The following is a 17,150-nucleotide window of genomic DNA, read 5'->3' on the forward strand; positions in this document are numbered from 1 at the left end:
GTTATCGCTGTTTGCCCATCCCCTCTAGTCCCTGTGATGTCTCTATGTGCCCCCGAGCCCCTTTGTCTCTGTGTTGTCACTGTGTACCCCTGCACACTGGCTACCCATGTATTTATTGTTACCCCTCTGGCCCCCCCGTGCTATCGATGTATGCCCAAAACCCTCTGGTCCCCCATGCTGTCACTGTTTCCCAACCCTCTGGCTCCTCGTGCTGTCATATTCTTCCCCTCTGGTCCCCTGTGCCATCACTGTTCGACAACACGTCCCGTCCCCGTGATGTCGCTGTGTGCCCCTTTGTGCCCCGTGTGTCACTGCATACCCCTGCTCTCCTGTTCCCGTGATGTCGCTATATATCCCTCTGTATTGCCCTCCCCTCCAGTCCCCGTGTGTCGCTGTGTACCCTGCCCTCTTGTACCCCTGTCCTCCTGTTTCTGTGATGTCCTTATGTATCTCTCTGTATTGCCCACCCGTCTAGTCCCCGCAATGCTGCTGTGTACCCTGCCCTCTTGTTCCCTTTGATGTCGCTATGTATCGCTCTGCCCCCCGCCCTGTCGCTGTAAGCCCAGCCCTCTAGTCCCTGTGAGGGCCCGTACCCCCTCCAGCTCCCGTGTTCTCGCTGCATACACCTGCCCTCTGGTCCCCTGCCCCCTGTTGCTGTATGCCCAGCCCCCTAGTCCATGTGATGTCCCCGAGTGCCCCTACCCCCCTCCAGCTCCCGTGTTCTCGCTGCATACACCTGCCCTCTGGTCCCCCGCCCCTTTGCCCTCTGGCCCCTGTATGCCCAACCCCCTAGTCCCTGTGATGTCCCTATGTGTCCTACCACTCCAGCCCCCATGCTGTCGGTGCATACCCCCGCCCCTCTGGTCCCCGTGATGTTGTGGTTTACCCTAGCCCCTCATTTCCCCTCAAGGTCACTGTGTACCCACAATCCCCTAGTTCACCACGTTCCACTGTTGCCCTGGCCATCTCGTCACTGCACTCCCAAACGGCCGGTCCACTACGATGACACTGTGTACACAGCCCATTGCCTCCCCGCGGGTACGCCATGCACCCACAGCTTCCCTCCTGGTCCCCCAAGATATCGCACTACACCCCATGCCCCCCTCGTGTCCCACGTAGTCACTGCGTGCTCCGGCACCCACCAGTCCCCCTTGATGTCGCTGTATACCCCCAGCCACTCTGGTCCCGTAATGTCTCTCTGTACCTCTGGCCCCTGCATGCTTGTTGTTTGCCCCTACCCCGGTCCCCCGGTCCAGAGTGTGCCCTGCAAAGTGAGTTGGGCCAGAGGGGAGAATAGAGAGTGAGAGAGAGTTGCAAAGGTAGCGAAAGAGTACAGAGGAAGGACAGGAGGCATCCAGGTGGATGTTGAAGTCTCCAAGAAGGAGTTGAGTGGTCGAGACCAGGAGTGAAGAGGAGAGGTCCGCCCACTCAGAGAGGAAGGAGGAGATCTGACCAGGTGGCCGATAGATAGTAGCCACAGTAAGGGAACGGCTAGGAGAGAGAGAGCCTGCAGATGAGGCATTCGAAAGAGGAGTAGGCCTGCATAGGAATGACATAGGCAGGAATCCACTCAGGGAAGATCAGGGCTACCCCCCCCCCCCCTCCGGAACTGTTGGACCTGGGCACAGAAAGGATCTTGTAGCTGTCAAGGAGGAGAGTGTCAAAGCTTGTGACAGAGCTGGCCGTGAACCATGTCTCACTGAGACCGAGGACAAGTTCCTCCAGAAGGCGGCAGATGTCAGAAGAGTGTTTGACAGTGGAGCGAGAGTTAAGAGTGGCAATATGGAGAAGGTTGCCATCCCTGAAAGACTTCCGGGGAGTGGTACAAATCAGAGTTACGTCCTACAGAGGTGTAGAAGAAGCCAGAGGGGGGGCAGAAAGGGAAGGAGGCCTCCCACCGGGTGCCACCATTAATGGGAGAGGTGGAGAAGGGAGAGAGCACAGAGACCATATGTAGGGTCCATAGGTCTGGTGACGGAACAACAAAGAGGATGTCAGTGAAATTTTGCCTGGAGGAGGCACGGGTATAGGTGTCAGCGATAGGGAGGCCTGGGTTGGAGACCAGGATGTCCTTTTTAAACTTCTTCCTACCAGATTTAGTGAGGAGAGCAGGGTAGTCGATAGAAAAGCAGTTAGAGAAAATAGAAGAAACAGAGAGCACCATAGAGTAGGTGGGAAGAGGGAGAAGAGGAAGGGAGAGGGAAGGTGAGAACACTAGGGAAAGACGCAGCAGGGTGCAAGCAGGTGTGAGAGGCGAGAAGGTTGAACAACAAGAGCAGAGACGCTCAGATTTTAAACACTTTCACATGCAGTTTTAAACACTTTCACTATGCAATTATAAAAACAGGAGAAAAAACACCTAGGTTTGAGAGTCCTGAATAGAGGGGAAAAAGGCCTAAGTTTCACAATGCAGTTTAAAGACCTTCACAGCGCAATTTTAAAAACAGGAGAAAACACACTTATGTTTGAGAGACTGCTAGGTGGACAGGTGTAAGTAGGGTAGCGGACCAAGGAAGTGGATGCTGGGGCGGGAGGGGGAACACAGACCAACAGCACAGAGCACTAGTAGCAATATTTTAAAATACACAATGAGATCCAGTAGGGTCAAAAAGCAATGTTAGCCTCACCTGCACGACGCCAGCAATGTTAGCCTCACCTGCACCACAGGAAGGTGGGAGGGGGAAGTTGCAACCTTCGAGGATTGTAAAACACAGGTCAGGCCCTTGGATAAAGATAGATATGAATACATTCAGCTGCGGCACTGGCTACGGATAGGCCTCTCCGGGGAGATGGGTTCCACCCTTCATAGGTGCTCACCCTTCTGCCCTGCAGAAGGTAGTATAACACATCTAGGGGTCAAACAACACACCTAGGGGTCAAACTAACTAGTAGATACACAGCATTTTACAAGGCAAAATTCCTGGACCCAATTAAAAAAAAGCGAGCAGACCTGGCCAAGTCGTCCTTGCTGCGATTATCGTGGTTGGGACGCATAAACACTATAAAGATGGTGACCGCCCCTAGGCTTTTATTTAAGATCCAAGCCCTCCTTATTGTGGTCCCAATTAGTTTTTTCAGGATGATGAACTCAATATCTAGATTTATCTGGCAAGGTAAGCGCCCAAGGGCAGCACTGGAACTCCTGATGTCCTAGAAAGAGTGGGGGGTTTGGGGCTTGGGGCTGCCCAACCTAGCTAGGTAATACGAGGCGGCCCAATTGAGAATAATACCAGAATGGTTCGCGGATACATTCTGGGCCAGGGTGGACAGGGCGGTAGCGGGCTGCCCCCTGGATGAACTACGGTGGCTGCAGGGGACAGACAGGCCCCCGAGGGCAAGGCATGGTATGGTACTCCGACCCACATGCGAGGTCTGGGACAGATGGCTTAGAAGAGAACTGTCCACTATTCCCTCCCCATTTACCCCAATGTTTAATAACCCTGCCCTCTCCCCAGGTATGAAGAGAGGGTCGTTTAGGCAGTGGTAGGAAAGCGGGTGCTGTGGGAGGGGGAAGTTGCAACCTTTGAGGATTGTAAAACACAGGTTGGGCTCTTGGAGAAAGATAGATATGAATACATTCAGCTGAGGCACTGGCTGTGCCAGAAGGAGATTAGGCAGGCAGCGACCAGGCCTCTAACTAAATTATCACAACGCACTTGAGGGATAAACACCTGATTGCGGATCTGTACACTATTCTCCTACAATGCGCAGATAAAAAGAAGTGGCCCTACCAGCTAGCTTGGGAGAGCACGCTGGGAGGAGTGATATCGGATGGGCCCTGGGAGGGGCTATGGAGGAACATCCCGATAGGGGAGAAGCTGTGTGGCCTGGGAGGGCTGGAGCAACAGGACTCCCAAAGCCGCAGATGAGAGCCTTGATGACAATGCTTATAGCGGCCTTGCAGGTCATTGCAAAACAGTGGAAGCAAAAGGACCCACCCTCGCAAATTAGCTGGCTACGGAACGTTTGGGACATTCTGGCCTAGAATGGATACATATATGATTCAAGGGGACTCAGGAAAGTTTCATAAAGACTGGGGAGAAGTGGTCTCCCTTTTGAAAAGCGGTTACTTACAAAAGTGGTGCCCGCAGAACATTTGGGTCTTGAACATACATTGACATGGCGGAGGCGCCCGGACCCACCCATCATCGATATGATAGAGACCAATCTATATTGTACTCTAGTATATCTGCACTCCACGGAGGGTGGGGCAGACTCAGAGGGGGAGGGGTTGAATTTATATAGTTGAAATTGTTAAAATGCCAATAAAGATACCTTAAAAAAACAAAAAGATTTAACACAAATGGAGTTGCTAACAATTTATTTTTAATGTGAACACAGTGACATATTGGCTGAAGCTCAATATTCATTTCATCAGCATTTCATTCAGTGTATGGATCCCGGTGGGAGACTTTTACATTAGACATGTCAGTTTATCCAAGACCAGCTTTATTTTATAAACATTTATGTCCACTATTCCTTCTTGGAATTTACAGAACAGCTGTGATATCATTACACCCACAACTCTCATTTCAGACTGAAAGGTGCCTTTTTATTTCCAATTTTGCATGACTTATTGTTTCACAACACAGTGGATATTTCTATTCCAGTTGCTCTATTGACTCTATTCACAAAATGTCACTTTTCTTAAATACATGTCCACATAATTTAACGGAACACTTGGCATCTTCTCTGGGCCCCTCACATCAGACCAATTTCTTATGAGATAGTGCTTTAATAGTGGGCATGCACCCTCCCTTGTGCAATTGCACCTCCACCTGTCGATCCCAGGCTAGGGAACCATCTACTAATCGTAAATGCTCCAATAGAGAAAGGCACTAGTGTAATACACTAGAGGGGATCCCGAGGATAAAAGGAAACGAGTGCTGTAGAACATGATCCACAAAGTGGTACCACTGCAGCATTCAGCGAGGATGGCACTCCTGGTGAGGGATGCATGTCTTGGAAACGTACTTCTGGAGTAAGATTGGAGATTCCAGTTTTAAGGATGTCATTCTCCATGTTTTCCCTTTGCAAAACAGTCTTTGCACGCTTAGTATAATTGCCATATGAGAATATAGACTTATTCCATTTTTATTATTCAGGAGGGCTCCAGATAATTTAATTTTGGGTATTATGTGTTGATGTTGAAAGTAAAATTACTTTATGGGGGTGTACAGATGTAATTCCCAGTAGAGGCATTTTGAATGGATTCCTTCCTGCCACGGATTCCTCATCTATAATATCCATATCCTAGCACAGCTGTTCTCTCGAAACATTTCTGCCACCAGGGGGCTCAGCACGGCGGCGTCTGGTCCGTCCAATGCCTATATGCGCTTTGCACCAGAAACGACAGTGAGGCCAGTAGAAGTAGTGAACCATGCCCCATGACCTCAGTTCCTTTTTTCTATACACTCACGCTTAAACAACGGCACACCATGGGAATATGCCCCACTTCCCAGCGACACTTTTATGTCAAAAAAGTATGACATTTACAACGAGGAAGGAAACAAGATCCCATGGGTTCTAGAGGAGACGTCCTGAGGAGTTCTATGGGAGTGCCTGGAGCAAGCGGTCTGGAGTTGGACATTGTACCAGCATCAACACCAGATAAACCTGCTTTTTAGTGCCTGATGGCAAAGGTGTGCGATACCCTGGGTCCCTCTGTGCCGCCCACGTCGAGTGCAATACGAACTCAGCAACATTCTGGATGATGCACGAAAGAGGCACTGCTGCCCTGCACTGTGGTGGTAGAGGCACCGGTGTTGGAAGCATGGGAGAAACCTGCATCTGTTGCCCCTAATGGGCACAGACCTATCATGGAAGCACTGTCCTGCACCTTCTGACCCAGCTTTCCTCTCTGACCACGCATCACCTGAAAGCCTGGTGGTATAGGCCACTACAGTGAGTCTGAAAACCTCTACCTTTCCCTCCCTTACACCGGACAGGGAAAGCAAAAGCCTCGATGTATGGGGCAATAAAGTGTTTGTGTCAGGCAGTCTAGTGGTGCAAGCCATGAATGCATCTTGTGCCATGGTGAGGTTCTCCTTTGGCCTCTGGTCGGCTGTAGTCAGTGCGGCAGAGAAAGTTCCAGAGAGCAGAGAAGCCAGGAGACTGTGGTTCTGGAGAATTGTGTCTCCCAGACAGGGGCTCATCTGGCCGCATTGGAGAACATCACAGTTGATGTATTGAGCAGACAGACTTGGGCCTACCAAAAGTGGGTGCTCCGTCAAGAAGTTCTGGAGGAAGCGAGGGAGGTGGGGCTTGTCAAGTGGACCGCTTTGCTTCCATTGTCAATCGGAAGCAAGTTCTTCTGCAGGGAATTTCCTCATTAGGGAGCTGTGGGGACACATTGACTGTCGAGTGGACTTTTGACCTCCTTTATGAGTGCCCATCTATTCCTGTCATCCCGCTGGCCCTTACAGGGAATCCAGTCTATTCAAAACCACACTGATCCTGATTGCCCAGGACTGGGCCAGAGAACGTGGTATCCGGAGTTGATGTACAGGTCCATCTGCCCTCCCTTGTGCCAATGAGAAGACCTGCTCTTCCAATCAGAGGGGTGGGTTCTCCGTCTGAACATCAGCAACTTGACCCTTCATGCTGGACTACTGAGGTGCTAAAATGAAAGGAGTGCTCCTTTCAGCTCGAAGGCCAGCAACATAAACCATTCATGCCTGCAGGCGGCATACACTTTCACTTATGTGCCAGGAGAGGGTCCTGGATCCTCTATCCTCTCCTCTGCTCCATGTGCTGGATTTTCTGCTTTCCTTGGCACAAGCGGGCCTGCAGATTGACATTTGGTAGGTTACCTTGCCACTATTTCTGTGTTCAAGAGGTCCCTAGAAAAGGGCTTGTTTTTCACAATGAACACTGTTATGCATTTCTTGTGGGGTTGGTGTAACCAGTTTCCTCCCTGCCAGTTTGTAGTACCGGTGTGGGATTTGAATTTAGTTTCAACTTTTCTTATGGGTGCACCATTAGGGACCTTTCATTTCCATTCCATTAGATTGCTCACCCTTAAGGTGATTTTCCTGGTTGCCATCACGTCCGCGAGATGGGTGAGTGAGCTCCATGCTTCGTTTTACCTCTGCATTTGATTATTCCAAAGAGAAGGTGACAGAAAGAGACCATCATTTCTGCCAGAGGTGGTCTCGGATTTCCATCTCTCAGATCCCTCTTCCTGTGTTCTTCCCTCCAACTCACCCTTCCAAGGCAGAGGAAAGATTACATTGATTGGGCCCAATACGGGTCCTTAATTTCTACTTGAGAGGCTAGGAAGGATGACCAGATTTCTGTTGGCTATGCTGTTGCGAGCAGGGCTGTGACCAAACAGGCCCTGCCCAGGTTGATCATTCTCTGCATCTCAGAATGGTATGATCTGGGTGTGAAGGATGTGGCCGAGGGCCTCTGGGCTCATTTTACCAGGAGGGGGATGTCACCTTTGCCCCGCAGAGAGGGGTCCCTTGTCCTGGACATTTGCCAGGCAGCAACGTGAGCGTCTCTGCACACGCTCTGTACGCATCACTGCTTGGATTCCCTTGCGGCCCAGGTTGCCCATTTTGATAGGGCAGTTCTACAGAGTTTTTGAGTTTAGGTGGTGCGCTTACTTTCCTCCCTCCTCCATATTACGTACTGCTTTGGGAGTCCATCATAGATGAGGACTCCATGGCAGGAAGGAATCCATTAGTAGAACAAATGACTTTCCTCTTCGTAATTTTCCTTCTGATGGATGTTCCTGCCATGGATTCCTCTTTGCACTTCCTACCTGCCCCTCTTCTGGGAAGCTAGTACACCATCAGTTCTACAGTCCCTCAGCATCAAGAGTTCTAGGGAAGGAGGGTGGAACTGTGGTCATGGAGCACGGCACCGCTACTTATACTGGGCCAGATATAATTGTGGTGCAAAAAGGAGTTTGACTGATACAGAGCTGTGCAGCGCCCCCTAGCGTCTGAAACGTTTCTGGAGAACACCTGCACGAGGATATGGATATCATAGATGAGGAATCCATGGCAGGTATACCCATCAGAAAAAACATTACAGAGAGGCAAGTGATTTGTTCTTTTTACTTAAGTAGCAAGAAATTGCAACTTTGTAATTCACACTACTTTACGACTAGCAATTAATGTGAAATAAAATATACATTACTTTATAGCTTCTCTACATATCAAGCAAAAATCCTGGGAGGCCACCCTCCACTGGTACTTCCTGGCTGGCATCACTGGGCTACACATATTCATGAACCCGAGTGGGAGAAAGCGGGGAGGTTGGCACCGATTTGTCCATTGCTTCCAATTTTACAGTTGGGAGTTTGGCCATTTTTGTTAAAGGGAGTGTTTGCCAGTTTTTGGGGAGTAAATGGTTAATACACTGCTTATCTGGAGTCTATCTATGGCTCTTATTTACCAAAATGTTTAGGGGTGCTAACAGCAGGTGGACATTAAAACATAGGGAAACCTAGAAGAATTAAGGAAAGACAAACCAGAACAGATTGGTTATCAGCAAGCATCTGAAGGTCATGCATGTGGTCTGTGGTGGCATGCAATCTTAGACAGAGGGCGTTCCAGATATAGGACAGATTGGTCTTCAGCAAGCATCTGAAGGTCATGCATGTGGTCTGTGGTGGCATGCAATCTTAGACAGAGGGTGTTCCAGATATAGGACAGATTAGTCTTCAGCAAGCATCTGAAGGTCATGCATGTGGTCTGTGGTGGCATGCAATCTTAGACAGAGGGCCTTCCAGATATAAGGAGCAAAAAAAAAGGTAAACCACCTCCACATCTACAGGAATGGATTTAATGGTACAGGGAGGACAAAGATGGAAGGATCCAATGAAGAAAGGAAGGACTTGTGCCATAAAAAGGCACAATGAGTTAGACAAAGCACCTTAAACCCAATCTGAGGAGGTCACAGGAAGCCAGTGCAGATTGTAATGAAACAAAGATATGGACACATTTCTCAATGGATGAAAAAAGCAGGTTGGCACTTTGTGCCACCTGAAGTTAGTCGCACATGCCAAGTAGCACAGAACAAATGGCATTGCCATAGACAAATCTGCAAATAATTAGGGTTATAACAACTGACATCAGAGTATGAGGATTGACAAGCGTCTATGCAAGGGCTGGCTGACCTGCTGAGGCGATGCTATGCTGGGATCCTGTCAGAGGGAGCAGGGGGTGCATGCCTTAGGCTGCCCCTCTGAGTCATGATTGGGATAGCATTGCAATGGGGTTTGATAATGTACTCGAATTTTGCTATGAATTTGAACATTATGATGATCTACATTGAAATGCGTTGCTTGATATATGGTTATTTGCCATTGGATATGTTTAACGAGCCTATACAAGCTATTACTTTAGGTTAACACTTTGTGATTTGCCTTTAGAAATGCAATGCCTTTTATACATATTGATTCAGTGATAGAGCCGGTCTATTGGGACTATGATGTTCCTGAAGCAGAACGGATAAGGCTGGACAGGACTTTTGTGTCTTTGTCAATGGAAAGGGCATTTAAAACCCAGGTGGAATTGGACAAGGTTTATATGTTTGACATGTATGACATCTATTTTTATATCCATGACTAAAGAAATGATGTAGATTTATTTGATTACAGAAGATGCGACTTGATGCTTACCAGACAGACAAATGTGTTTGAATTCTATGTGAACATGGAGAGTTGGAATATTGTGTTATTCTAGAGAGAAGGTATAAGGGATTTGTATGTGTGTAAATAAATACTTCCTTTTTACAAAGTTAGTTATTCTTGGCTCTAAGAGGTTGGTTCAGTGAAATGCTAATGGGTAACACCCTTATGTAATACATATTATGCCTCTCTCCCGGAAGCCTTTCTGTTTTGTGAAACCTTCTCTAACCCTATATATGTGCATTGGATGCAACATGAACTGCCGTGGATGTGTTGCAGAACCTGGGAGTAAGTTGTAAGGGTTGTACGTTGATTGAGCTGTGCAATGGATTTGGGAAGGGAAATGCACTCTGAGCCCCTCCAAATCCACTTTTAGAATCTATGTAGCAAGAGCATAATATCAGTCCTGAAAAAGACAAGATGGCGTCTGGGTTCCATTTCAGTAGATGGGAGCTTCCCTGTTGCACGCAGTCGCAGTCATTCAACAATCGTAATCAGCCATCATTCGTGTGCCAAAGGAAACCGAGAACCACTCACAGTATTAGGCACCAGCCATGCCAAACTCAGTAACATTGTAGAAGCACCTCCTTCTCTCAGAAGCACCTCCCATTGCAGAAGAGATGTCACCACCTACATATCCTGTTTCATGGCAGATAAGAACATTATGTGTACTGGAGTATTTGCCACATTGACTAAACTGAAATAGATCCAGGCATGCATGTTTTGTCTGGTGCCAAATAAGGTGACTGTTCAGACTGAAGCATTTTCCACATTCAGTGCACCAATAAGGTTTCTCTCCCGTATGTGTTCTCCGGTGGCAAATACGATCACTCTCCTAAAAGAAGCTCTTCATACATTCACTACACTTATGAGGTTTTGCACCTGTATGTAAGGACTGATGGTAAATATTACCTGCCTTATGACTAAACCAGTTCTCACACGCAATGCAGTTATGCAGTTTTTCACCTGTATGTGTTCTCTGGTGGCTAATACGATGTCCCTTTCTAGCAAACCCTTTCCCACATTCAATGCACTAAGGTTTCACACCTGTTTGTGTTCTCTGGTGGCTAATAAGATGTTACTTCTGCGCAAATCCTTACCCACATTCACTGAACTTGTAAGGCTCTCCACCTGTATGTATTCTCTGGTGACTATTAAGAATTCCCTTTGCAGCAAACCCTTTCCCATAATCAGTGCACTCCTAAGGTTGCTCACCTGTATGTGTTCTCTGGTGGCTAATAAGGTATCCCTTTTGTGCAAACCCTTTCCCACATTCAGTGCACTCATAAGGTTTCTCACATGTATGTGTTCTCTGGTGGCTAATAAGATATCCCTTCTGAGCAAACCCTTTCCCACATTCAGTGCACGCATAAGGTTTCTCACCTGTATGTGTTCTCTGGTGGTTAATAAGGAGTTGTTTCCGAGCAAAACCTTTTACACATTCAGAGCATTCATAAGGTTTCTCACCTGTATGTGTTCTCTGGTGTTTAATAAGAGCTCCCTTTTGAGCAAACCCTTTCCCACATTCAGTGCACTCATAAGGTTTCTCACCTGTATGTGTTCTCTGGTGGTAAATAAGATGTCCCTTCTCAGCAAACCCTTTCCTACATTCAGTGCACTCATAAGGTTTCCCACCTGTATGTGTTCTCTGGTGTTTAATAAGATCTCCCTTTTGAGCAAAGCCTTTCCCACATTCTGTGCACTCATAAGGTTTCTCACCTGTATGTGTTCTCTGGTGGACAGTAAGCACTTGCTTTATAGCAAACCCCTTTCCACAATCAATGCACTCATAAGGTTTCTCACCTGTATGTGTTCTGTGGTGGACAGTAAGCACTTCCTTTGTAGCAAACCCTTCCCCACAATCAATGCACTCATAAGGTTTCTCACCTGTATGTGTTCTCTGGTGGACAGTAAGCACTTGCTTTGTACCAAACCTTTTCCCACATTCAGCGCAGTCATAAGGTTTCTCACCTGTATGTGTTCTCTGGTGGTTAATAAGGCATTGTTTCCGAGAAAACCCTTTCCCACATTCACTGCACTCATAAGGTTTCTCACCTGTATGTGTTCTCTGGTGGACAGTAAGCACTTGCTTTGTAGCAAACCCTTTCCCACAATCAATGCACTCATAAGGTTTCCAACCTTTATTCATTTGGTGGTGGCTGATAACTGCATCATGCAAGTGGACGCCCTTACCAAATTTAGTGCACCGATGTGTGGGCAATAAGTATGTTCTTGAGGTGGTAATTGTGCCCACATGTTGTGCATGTGTAAAGTGTCTTGCCAGTTTATTCTGTCAGGTGCCTTGACTTAAGAAGAGCCTTTTCAATTCACTTTTTTCCCAAATTCAGAACACAAATGAGAAATGCTTTTCATACTGCACATAACATTTTGTCATTTTAGTGCTAGATCTTCCTCTCCCTGAGGATTTGCAGAATGAACACGCTTGGTTACTGCATCATGTATAAACATTCTTCACAATCTCAGTTCCTGAATACTCTGAAAGGCAACTGGACCCCAAACATGCAATCTTTTAAAATGCTTGGAAATTGCATATTCTAACATGAAGCTTTTCACTGCGATAGTCCAGAGAATCTAAATTACTGTTGTTGCATTCTGGGACATCAATCACCTATTAACATAAAAGGAGATGCACATTATTAGTTTCAACACGTTCACAATCGCAGGCAGCACATGTAATAAGACTCTACTCACAGGCTGGGTAAACAAACATTTTTAAATGCATATTTTAATCACGGACATGCATATACGTTCTACCAATATATTTATTGACTAAATTAGCACATGGAAGGTCCCAATTTCCATACACATACGATAAAGGCAGGCACCAATCGGACGGCTGCTTGACCAGTCCATTGTGTAGTCACTGATTACTTATGTATTGGCCCAAATATGAATAATATAACCAACAGCACCAGCGAGGAAACACGGACTGAATTGTCATTTAAAGGGAAAGCGCCAATCTCTTCCCATGGTGAGAATGGCACAGGCCATGCCGCCACTACATTCAAACTTTGACTTTAAACCTAGATAAGCTTATTTTTTTTCTGTCAACCCTGGAGATGAGGGTTGGGTTTGGAGTTTTAAGAGACCAAAAGAACAAAGTGTATGAGAGACTCCACAAACTCACAATATCATCCCTAATTGTTTATATAAATGCCCCATTACCAGGTACTAAATTTAATTGGCCAGAGGGATTGCACTTCTGTTGCCCTGTTCAAAATACACAGTGTAGTTTTCAGGAGGTGGTACACACTCTGTTTTACTGTTAAGGAGTGGGTGTAAATGGGTCTGTTACCAGGTGCCTCTAACCTGACCTAGACCCCTTTTTGTGGATTCTGATCCTTGCACCTTAGGTTGAACCTCAGCATGCCCCTGTGCCCTCACAACCATAGTAACCAATGGGGATGTTGCCCCATCACTGCCAATATCCACCAATTGATGCATGTAGTGATTACACACAAGATTCCGTTGATCTACTGTGGAGATCCTACTCACCCTACTCCAGGGGAATCTGTGCAACATAATCCAACAGATTCATGATCTGTAAGGGTGAGTATTCCATTGCCAGCATCTCTTGCAACCCATATGGCAGCAATCCTGGAATAAGATGCATGTACGTGTGAATAGTATGCATAGTCACCCCACAATGCATGAGACACCAACTGTCCACCTGTTTGTCTGACAGTCCTACATTTATTGTGTGTCTAGTGTAGGTATTGTGTGTCTAGTGAAGGTATTGTGTGTCTAGTGTAGGTAGCTATCACAACAGTATATGCAAGAACCTTTGAGCGTTCCAGTATGAGGGACAAACACCAGTTTGAGGTGACACAATATCATTTTCTGGGAGTGCTCCATGTTCTGAGTGAATAACCCTTAGAAGACAAGCTCCCCCTCATCTGTTCTCAGTTGTGTTGTCTGTGCAGCCACCACCTTAGGCTGTGTGAGCTTAACCACCCTCCAGAACCAACACTCTTTTCTACGATGTCAAGGCACACAATAATTAACAATCCTGGCGTAACCATATCCTTGTGTGGCATTTATTAATTCTCGAGTCCCCTTTAAATCCAATTTCTGCGCTCCCCGAATGTTGATCCATTTATCTGTCCACAATGTACTATAATAAGCGATTGCAATAAAAAGTAGAATGCCCTGCTGTACCTCAACACCCCCCCCCCCATCCTAGTCTCTACATGCGTGCTTCGGAACTCGCAGGGTGAAAACTAATTAAAATCTCCATCATTGAGGTTCTTTACTAGGAGCAACAGAAGCCAGCTGGAACCAATTTCGTCTAACCAAAGGTACTGTAAATCTAAGGGGACTTACCTCTTGTTGTGTAGCCTGGCTAGTTCTCAGTTGAGACTTGTCTTGGTTGCTTTTGCAGAGTTGCATGCAGCTTTGCCCCTCACAAGCCTCCCAGCTTGTGTGCCTACAGTGATTCTAGTTTTCTACAAAGACTTCTAAAACATTGTGCAAGACTTTTTTACTTACCTGCAAGAAGTGCTTCAGCTCACCTAGACTTTTGTTCAATTAACATTGGCTGGCCTGGCTCCCTGAAAGACTTCTTACCTCTGACTTTGTGCTTTACCTTTCCCCCAGGAAAGGGTTAATTTACTTTGCATTGGGGGTTCAAAAGATTTAGCGTAATGGCCCAAGGATGGGGTGGGAAATGTGGAAACGTGGGGATGCAAACTGTATTGATGGACTAATAGATGGCACTACCCAGAAAGATCAGTAAATGTAACACTCAACTTAAATGAACCCAGAACGATTCACTGTAACTCAATGTAAGCAGAAGAACCACCCTTTAGAGTTTTAAGCACAATGGTGCCGGTTATGTTAAGAAAAGAAACAAATGAAATAAAAGTGTTTTAAAAAATAAATCGGGGTACCGTTTTTTTTTACACCCTCCATGAAAGCCTTAACTACGGCCACCTTCCACCATGAAATCTTGTTCTGAGAAGTGGTGTAAGCGGAGAGAGACGCTAGGTGTACCTTGAGGGAGTTAAAGACTAATCCTGAGTCAAGTAGGTTGCAGGTAGTTGACTATATTGGTTGAGAGGCAGTGTTCTGACCATAACACAAAGTGTTTCCATTTGTTAAAATAGCAGTGCCTTGTGTTAAGCTTGCATGCTTCGAGTATCTCCATGCACCTTTGGTCTAGGTTAAGGTGGCCAAACACTAGGCTCTCAGGAGCCAAAAGTTCAGCTTCTGAGGGCATGGGTGCAGTGTTATTCCCCATCTTGGGTCAAAAAGTTGTCTGTGCAGGGTAGTCATGGGAGGTCATAGGGACATAATTTGTAGGTGTGAGTTAGGATCAGTGTTACTTGGGCCGGTAAAGGATAGCTCAGGGGCAACACGCTGACCGTGGAAGCAAGACAACGCAGAGCAACACAAATTTGATCCCCGGGTCCGCGCTTAGAAACCTCTGGGTATTAAGCACGTTATAAATAACCAATTACAATTACTTGCTCCCGGTGTAGCTTGCAGACCATTTTCTTGAGAAGAGGTGTCAGGGGAAAGCATTTGCAAATTTCCCCGATCAGTGCATCAGAAGGAACAAGTTAATTACCTGTAACTGTTGTTCTCCAGCATGGGTCTGGCATGGATTCACATGCTCAGGAATATTCCCTGTCGTCAGGCTGGGAATCCTCGGTAAAGAAAAAAATCAGTTTCAGTTTCACTTCTGAACTATCTTTCTCCTAAAAACCAATCACTGGTCTCTGGGTCATACTGACCCCAGCCAATGACTGCCCTCTTCCTAAGCCCCTGCTCTGGCAGCCATCTTCAGATTTGGTAACACGTAAAGTGGCAGTAGGACCAAGAGAAGAGCCGCAGAGGGGCAGGCGAGAGGGTTCGCATGTGAATCCATGCCAGAGAACAACAGTTACAGGTAAGTATCGTGTTCCTTCTCCAGCGTGGGGTCTGGCATGGATTCACCGCCTCATTACGAGGTCTGCTCGCTGGACCCGCTAAGGACGTCTGGTAAAACCAGGCATCCTTAGCGGGTCCCGCGAGCAGACCAGGATGCCAACAACGGGCCCATCATTAACATGGTTCAATGGGAATGGGGATGGGGATGTACCGGGCCCTCCAAGGCCGGAATGGCCCATTCAAAAAGTGGCATGGCTACCTCCATACTCGTAATGAGGCCCTAAGTCTTGAAGTGCTTTTTCAAAATACACAGGCAATTTAGTGCCTTCTGGTGAATTGCATTCTGGTATTTGTAGTCTTCCATTGAAGGCACAGGAATAATGAGACAATTGTAAACTTTTTGCATAGCATATTTCTATGAGGATTTATATATTTGTGTGAGCACTTTACTATATTTTGTGTAAAGGGATGTCATTTCACCGAAATGACTGGGGTAACGGAAGTGGCATCGCATGAACGTTGACCTGTGATAATATCACAGGAAGTGATGTCATTTGACTCCGCCCCCAAGTGGAATCACAGAAAGTGATGGTACACAACCTTTCACCCCTTGATAAAACAGGAAGTGGCATTAAGCACGGTTCGTCAGTACACTAAGAAAAATACGGTTACGATATCACTGTAATATGATAAAAATGTCATATTGCCAAATTGCTGTGAATGTAAGCATTTGCATGTACCTTGGCTAGCCTGTAGTTATGGTCATCTTGAGCTTCCGGACAAGGCAATACAAGCTGCTCCTGCTTGGTGTTGCTGTGCTCTGGTCAGAATGGCCATCCGGCTCCCAGTCCTGTGCCACAGAATGTGGAAACCTGGCATAGAAGGAAATGGCAATGCGTGCTCAGTAGTCAGGGTGCACAAATACACAAAAAAACAATTGCAATGTGCGCCTAATGAAAAAAAAGAGGCAAAGCACCATGCAGGAAAAGCTACAGCAACACTTGATTTAAAGCGCCACTCAGTTGTGTTGGGAAGGGGACAGCCCAGTCCCACAACCCCTAGGCGCTTTAGAGTGAGGCGAGCATTCAAAGCAGTATGATAGGCCGGGGGGGAGGGCGGACACCTCCCAGTTTAACAGGACCATATTCCAATATAACCAAATGTAGTCTATCCACATAGAACAGCATAAGGCGCATTGCTATTTTGTGTAGATATTAGTAATTATAGGTAGAAGGAACAGCCACACAGTAGATGCAGAAATGCATGCACTAGGCCTAAAATCACAAGTCAAGAGAAATCTCCAGCCATGCCCGAGCTCCGCTGAGGACAGCCCACACCCCCAATCACCACAACGCCTCTTCATTGTTCTAATAGTGTCACAAAGATGTTTGGGAGGAATGTGTCCTACAAGGCCGTGATCACAGACTGGCAACTGGCGTGCATGTTATCTCACACTGGCTAAAGCATGACCCAGCCCTTCCTCAGGCGACCAAATGTTATAGCCCACATAACTGACTAAACCTTAAGATCCCTGAATTCCATGGCACCAAGTGCCCGTTGACCACCAACCCCAAATTAACAAGTCCTGAAATGTTCAAAGAGGACAGACAGGGCA

At 46.8% G+C, this 17,150-nt stretch overlaps 1 protein-coding gene across 3 annotated transcripts in view; it reads right to left on the reverse strand.

Moving 5' to 3' along the window:
• Positions 1 to 4,304: 4,304 nt before the first annotated feature.
• LOC138498540 (zinc finger protein 300-like) overlaps positions 4,305 to 17,150 on the reverse strand; it is a 33,909-nt gene continuing 21,063 nt past the window's right edge. Inside the window, exons 2-4 of one of the 3 annotated variants that reach the window (XM_069622324.1) lie at positions 16,276 to 16,407; positions 13,160 to 13,261; positions 4,305 to 12,272 (exon numbers count right to left, since the gene is read on the reverse strand). In XM_069622324.1, coding sequence (XP_069478425.1) covers positions 10,845 to 11,792 — 948 coding nt within the window. In that variant the 5' untranslated portion in view covers positions 11,793 to 12,272; positions 13,160 to 13,261; positions 16,276 to 16,407 and the 3' untranslated portion in view covers positions 4,305 to 10,844. Of the gene's footprint in view, positions 12,273 to 13,159; positions 13,262 to 15,233; positions 15,313 to 16,275; positions 16,408 to 17,150 lie in introns of all 3 variants that reach the window. The other 2 variants (XM_069622323.1, XM_069622322.1) reach the window with 2 other exon arrangements.

The sequence above is a fragment of the Ambystoma mexicanum genome, chromosome 5q (genome assembly GCF_040938575.1).
Source record: "Ambystoma mexicanum isolate Mex_15411 chromosome 5q, UKY_AmexF1_1, whole genome shotgun sequence".
Taxonomy (NCBI): domain Eukaryota; kingdom Metazoa; phylum Chordata; class Amphibia; order Caudata; family Ambystomatidae; genus Ambystoma; species Ambystoma mexicanum.